Source organism: Gossypium raimondii, chromosome 9, assembly GCF_025698545.1.
Source record: "Gossypium raimondii isolate GPD5lz chromosome 9, ASM2569854v1, whole genome shotgun sequence".
NCBI lineage: Eukaryota > Viridiplantae > Streptophyta > Magnoliopsida > Malvales > Malvaceae > Gossypium > Gossypium raimondii.
Genome location: NC_068573.1, coordinates 24,767,793 through 24,774,389, shown reverse-complemented (window position 1 = coordinate 24,774,389; position 6,597 = coordinate 24,767,793). Strand labels below are relative to the sequence as shown.

At 33.2% G+C, this 6,597-nt stretch overlaps 1 protein-coding gene across 1 annotated transcript; it reads right to left on the bottom strand.

The window, feature by feature from the left end:
- Positions 1-4,259: 4,259 nt before the first annotated feature.
- Positions 4,260-5,342, bottom strand: LOC105798609 (probable glutathione S-transferase). The gene is made up of 2 exons (XM_012628728.2): positions 4,882-5,342; positions 4,260-4,805 (listed from the first exon to the last, which is right to left on the bottom strand). Exons 1-2 carry the CDS (start codon positions 5,188-5,190, stop codon positions 4,452-4,454), a joined length of 663 nt encoding a protein of 220 aa, XP_012484182.1. The 5' UTR covers positions 5,191-5,342; the 3' UTR covers positions 4,260-4,451.
- Positions 5,343-6,597: the final 1,255 nt, after the last annotated feature.

Here is a 6,597-nt window from a genome sequence, read left to right as displayed (position 1 = left end):
AGGGCAGGAGTACCCATTGAACGGATGGATAAAACCATGAATCCCCCAAGAAAATTACTTGGTGATGGTTTAATCAAGCAATTTTTTCTTCAATAGACGAAACAAAAAGAGGATTTCAGGAGGATGAGGACTAATATTCATGAGTAATCTAGTAGGATTAAGAGTAGACGAATTTAGGAAAATTGAAGGCTTATTTCTTTATTAGGAATTTGTATTTTTTATTAATAAGTAATTACTTTAAGGATTGTATTAATTTTTAGGGTGATGTAAATTTTTTTTAGGATTAGGGATACATACATACATACATAATTGTTTGTTTTGTAGTTTGTCTAATTTTTTAGAAACCCAACACGAAGTAGACACAAACAATTTAAGCTTAACATGATCAAAGGAGGAAGCACCCACCATTAGCAATTGAAGCTCCCATGATCAATCGGGTAACTTTTTTCCTTATCTATTTATGGTTACACATCGAGGACAATGTGTCAACGAAAGTGTGGGCGTAACATAGAAAACTTACTTACTTTTCTTTTCTTTTTTCAATTTTTCTTGTCTTTGGTGTGCCTGAGCTTGTAGAAATACAAGTGATTGGTTAAGAGCGTGTATATAGGTTGCTTGTGTTTAAGAATAAATTTGGCATGATTGTACGTGATTTTAAATTTTTGAGCATTATACTATTAAAGTTCTTTATGTTACAATGTAAATAGGTATTAAGCAATCAACTATACCATGTGATATAAAAAATATAAGGAAACAAGCATGCCAGTATGAATGATAAATGGTTGAATTTGTATTTGTTTGGTTGATTAAGTTTGTGTATGTTGAGATATTTAAGGATGACCTAAGGCATTGTTTGGAAAACATCCAGAGCCAAAAAAGTTGTCCTATGTATATTTCACCTTTAGTACCAATCTTTGAGCTTGTGGACACTTCTTGATGAATGTCATTACAAACAAATGAGCTTTAAATGTTAATTTGTATTTACCCTTTTTCTTTAGTCCTATAGTGCACAACTATAGACACCTGACCATACTTATTGAGGGTTAAATAGATACACCATGGTGTAGTTTGTAAAAATATAGTGAAATAGTAAAGATTGGTGTGATATAGGAACTATAAGTTACGCTAATATGCGAAATAAAAAGAAAATTAGTATGAGTAGAAAATGTCTTAAACTAGTAAGAAAGCATTCATGAGTGAGATATATTAAAAGAAAGAAAAGTCACAAAAGAAAGAAAAAACTTGTTCGTTAGTGCGTAAAAACTCATAAGGCTAGCCGTAGTTACTATGTCATTCCATGACTTCCTATATATGGAGAGACAAGGAAGGTGAGAGAAGGAGAAATAAGGTTGTGAATGGGTAAGGGTCATTAAAGGGGAAGAATATGGATCAATACGATATGTCAAACTATTTTCGTGTTTATAACCCTTTTGATGCTTATTGTTTTTGAATTCCTTACCTGTTCTAAGTCTCAGAACGTTACAAGCCAAAAAGTCCTATGTGACATAAACATCCTTATGCATGAATGTACATCATACTAAACATACGCATCAAATGACTATTTGTATTCTGCTCGGATAATTAAAGTACTTGTAATTTATTGATGGATCTCTATTGGAGAGACCCTTAATACTTGTATATTTTGTAACATACTGAACTTAGATGTTTGTAATCAAAAGGTGTAAGTCAAATACTCATCATGTTAAAGTTGTTAGTAAATATGAAATGCCTAAGTCATATGCTCCAAAGTCAATATTTGTATGATATTTACACAAGGGTCATCGCTTTTATTTCTTATTTTTGTTTATGTTGGTTGAGGACAAGCAATGACTTAAGTGTAGGGGAGTTTGATCTGTCGTAATTCGGTTTACTAGATTAAACTATTTTTCACTCTTAAGGAGCCTGAATACAAGAATTTTTATTATATTTTAGTTAAGTTTCTTTAGCTTTACTTACATTCAATAAAATATGCAAATTGAGTCTTTTATTGACCATAAGGGCCGAAAAGGCCGAAGAGAGAGCTAACGTACCTTATGAGTGTACAAGAGACCATTAGAAAGCATTTTATACTGAAACTAGACGTCATGTCGTAACAAGGAAGGCCTGATGTCGCAATGTAGAGAGCAAAATGGAAAAAGTATGAAACTGCTTCTGATATCGCGACACAAACTGAGGGTGTCACGACATACCCCTGAAGACGTCTCAAGGAGTAGTATACTGCCACCTTTGCCGCAACGCAGGTCTTGGTGTGTCGCAACATTGACTTTGGGACGGAAATTAAACACGAATTTTTTGGTCCAGACAATTGAACTTAAAGCTGGAGAACATCAGCTAACCTAGGGTTAAGGACGACGACCACCTGAAGGCTATAAATAGACTCATTTGGCACATGTTATAGGCATCATTCCATTAACTTAGATTCTCTCTTTATATTTAGTTTTGCTTTCTTGCTTTCTTAGGATTTTTAGGGTTTAGTTTATTTATTCTTTGTTTTCTTTCAAGAGATCTGATTTGTGAAGGAGATCATCTTCTATGGATTCGCGTTTATTATAAATATCAATCAGGATTTTCCTAAACTCTCTACTTTAATTCATTCACTATGATTAATTCTTCCATCTATTCCATGTTGTTTATGAAAGCCATGAGGAACTAATACCTTTGTGGGAGATTAGCGAGTGGAGGTATGATCTATTAACTATTTTATAGGGTTACTCAACGGATCATCTATTTGGGAAAGGAAGAACGTGAAACAAACCCTAGGCCTGACAACCCCAGGAAGTCATCAAGGTAGGAATTAACACAAAATTGGTATTTCCCATTCGTGAACACCTTCACCCCAAGCTAGTCTGTACTGTGAGGTCGAAAGATAAGTAGTTCTTGCTGACTGGTTATGTTAGTGTAAGATCGGAAGGTCTTACTAGGGTAGTGACTAGTTGATTAACAAGGAACCTGAAGCAACAATTGATGGGGATTACCGAAGCAAGCTAACCACCCATAATTGATATTTGATTTACTCTACTCTTCTCTCTCTTTAATTTTATTTATTTTATGTTATTTTATTTTATTACTCTAAAAACTTTAAAAACCTTTCTTTTATGTTCTCGTACTATAAGTTATTCAGAGTACTAATTAGATCTTTTAGTGTTTAGGAAAGAATGAATCTAGCACTTGCCTCCCTAAGGTACGATCTTTGGAGTATTCACTTACTTCGTAAAACTATATTACAACTCGACCCGTATACTTGCGATACCGCCTTATCGTTCAATATTTTATTGTAGTATTCACACTCTGGACGTTCGTACGTCCGGGGGCGATTATCTATATGCCTAAATCGAGCAGGTATCTTAGGTGGTAACCCTTAGTGAAGATGAGACCTAGCGGATATTCTTAGCTAAGGGTGGTAAATAACTCAATTAAGGTTAGTTAATGATTTAATTAGATAATGAGGGATTTAATCGATCATAGATCGAGAGCTCGCGCCATTGGCATTAGGAATATGAAATTTCATTAGATTAATTAATTTAATTTGTTTAAATAATATTTTAATTCTGAATCAGCAATACTAACTCGTGACTCAATTAGATTAATAATTATTTTCTGTTATTAATTTAATAATAAAATTCTTCAATCTGCAATCCCTTGGGTACGATCTTCAAAATACTTACCAAGTGTTTCGTCGTAAACTAACTATATAGCTATTTGATCTATTCGCTTGCAGATACCACACAAATTTTATTTGCATGATTTTTGCTCTAAGCATTTGCACATTTGGAGGCAGTCAGTTAGCAAGTAAAAAATAGTATATACTCTTGAGACTTATATAGGTTATGTATTTAAAGTTTGAGCATTTATTTGTTCATTGAGGAATTCATTCTTATGAGTCCATTTTGTAAGTAAATAAGTGAGTCATTTGGTTTATAGACTAATTTTTCAATAGAAAACTTAGAGGAGAGTGATCTAGACTTTTAGGTGCAAAAGTGAGGTTACTAAACTAGTGAATTTTAGGACTTAAATAACTTGTTATATGATATTGAAATATAGTGAATTATCTCTTTGGGAAAAGTCGGACAAATTTAGTGAAACCAAGCTGTATGAACAATCCTTCTTTGTTAATCTTTACGTTCTTTCGCTGTTTCAAAAGTAGTAGGCACTGCGCAAGTTTTCTTGTAACTATCGGATGGTTTCTTCAATGTTTCTTAGCGTTTATGTACAACACACTTGATTTAATACTAGTAATTTTAAATGAACAAACACAAACATAATTCGAACTTTAAACATAAACAAGTTTAAAATAAAATAGATGACCATGAACAAAGACCTGAACATTGAACAAAGGCATCTTGGTTCAAGCTCAATGCCAATTTCTAAGGCATGATTTCAACATTTTATTTCCCTAGGAAAGATCAACAGTACAAGAAAATACGAGCAATAGATACTAATACACAGATGTGTCATTTGGATGAAAGTAGCATTACCCTGAGAGCCTTGAAGTAAGCAAACATCTCTTGGTAATCAGGAAGGTTTTCTTTTATTATGGGAACTTGTTTGAAATTATTGATCCATCTTTGCAAACGAGGGAACTTGCTAGCATCGAGTAGCTTAACGTTTGTTACATCTTCAACCATTTGTAACCACTGGCTAAGTTGACCAAAAGCTATATCCACCAAGTCAATCTTGTCTCCCCCAAAGAACGTCTTGTCTCCAAGCGCATGTTCTTCAGTTGTTTCTAGCATTTCCAGGCTATCCCTAATCGCCTTCTTTTGTTCTTCACCACTGGTTCGAAACACCATCCAGATTGCTGGAAGCTGCAAGGATCAAAGATACATGCAATATGGAGATCAATCAATGGAACTAAAATCCGGCGAAAGCCAAAGGGTTTACCTTATCCTCAGCAAATTTAATCCAAAAACGAGCGATGGCTCTATCATAAGGATCAGTTGGCAGCAGGGAATTTTGTGGCCAAATCTCTTGGATATATTCAAGAATGATCATAGACTCACAAATTGACTTTCCACTATGGATAAGTACTGGTATCTTCTTGTGAATTGGATTATGCTGGAGAAGCAGTGGACCTTTGTTGTTCAGATCTTCTTCTATGAATTCATATGCTATACCTTTCAATTTCAGGACCCAAACAACTCTATAGTAGAAAGGACTCGGCCATGTTCCAAGCAGCTTTACTTCAGCCATATGTGAGAGTTTTTCGTTTAAAAAAAAAAATTCTGGAGGATTCAGAAATTCAGTGTTGGGACTTGGCCAATTTATGTAGTGATTTCAATGGAGTCCGACGACTCAAACAGTCAGGGTTTTTTTTTTTTTTTTACTTGTTTTTAATCAATGCCTTACATAAAATAGGTTGCCTTCTTGGAAAATTTCTCCATATGTTCCATGTACTCTATAGTGGAAAGATGGGACGTGTTATTCCCGTCTTTGACCAGGGCAGCAGTCAAAGAAAATGAAATGAGTATATTTTATTATAATATATTTTCAGTAGGTGAATGCATACTGCATTTATCCTTATTATACAGTATAATAATACCATTCCAAGGAATCAAACTTATAGGCTTGTCAATGGCTTCGTAAATCTTAAAATTGTTGGAAAAATTCTATTTGAAAATGATTTTTATAGTAAAAATAAAAAATTCAAAATCGAGTCCATCAGTAATATTTATAGTAATAAGTCAATTATTAAATTTGTACCTATATTTTTGGCTAAACGAATTCTTTTCGTTCTTTGCTTTCAACTAAACGGTTTTATTCATTATTCTCGTAACACGAACTGTTTCAAGTATGAGTTCGAACAATTTAAATCAAATAAAGAATCAGAAATAATTTTTCTTTGTTTCAGTGTGAAAACGAAAAAATCTCTTCTCAAATAGAAACCAACATAATTTTTATTCTGGAAAATAGATATAGTACTTAAAGAATAAAATTCTCTCCATTTTCGAACAGAGTAACAATATCTTAAATTTGTATATTTTACCCTACCAGTGCTATCTATTTATAGGGAGAGAAAGTAGAACGAAAAACAAATTATTGGATTGGAGAATCCAAATCAAGAAGAAAAAGAACCCATAGGTGAAGGGGTCTTGTATCAGATTCAGAAAAACAAGGAAATTTTAAATCCGTTCTCTCAACCAAGAAAAAGATGTTGAAGAAGATTATGATAAATCAGACAAAAAAACATAGAAAGAAAATGCAATACAAGAGCAACATGGAAGCAGAGCTTGATTTCTTCCTAAAAAGGTATTTGCATTTTCAATTGAGATGAGATGATTCTTTAAATCAAAGAATAATCAATAATATTAAAGTATATTGCCGCCTGCTTAGACTGATAAATCCAAAAGAAATTGTTATATCCTCTATTCAACGGGGAGAAATGAATCTGGATATTTTGATGATTCAGAAGAACTCTTAGAGAATTAGAACACTTGTTGAATTCTAAAAGTTTATTTCAACTAGAAAAATAAACTCTTAATCTATCTAAGAGCAACAACCCTAGTTAATAATACTAGGGTTTGTCGTCCACCTTATTGATATCTCTTAAAAAGAGTTATATTTCCTGCTTTTAGACCTAGCTAATTGTCTGTATTGAGG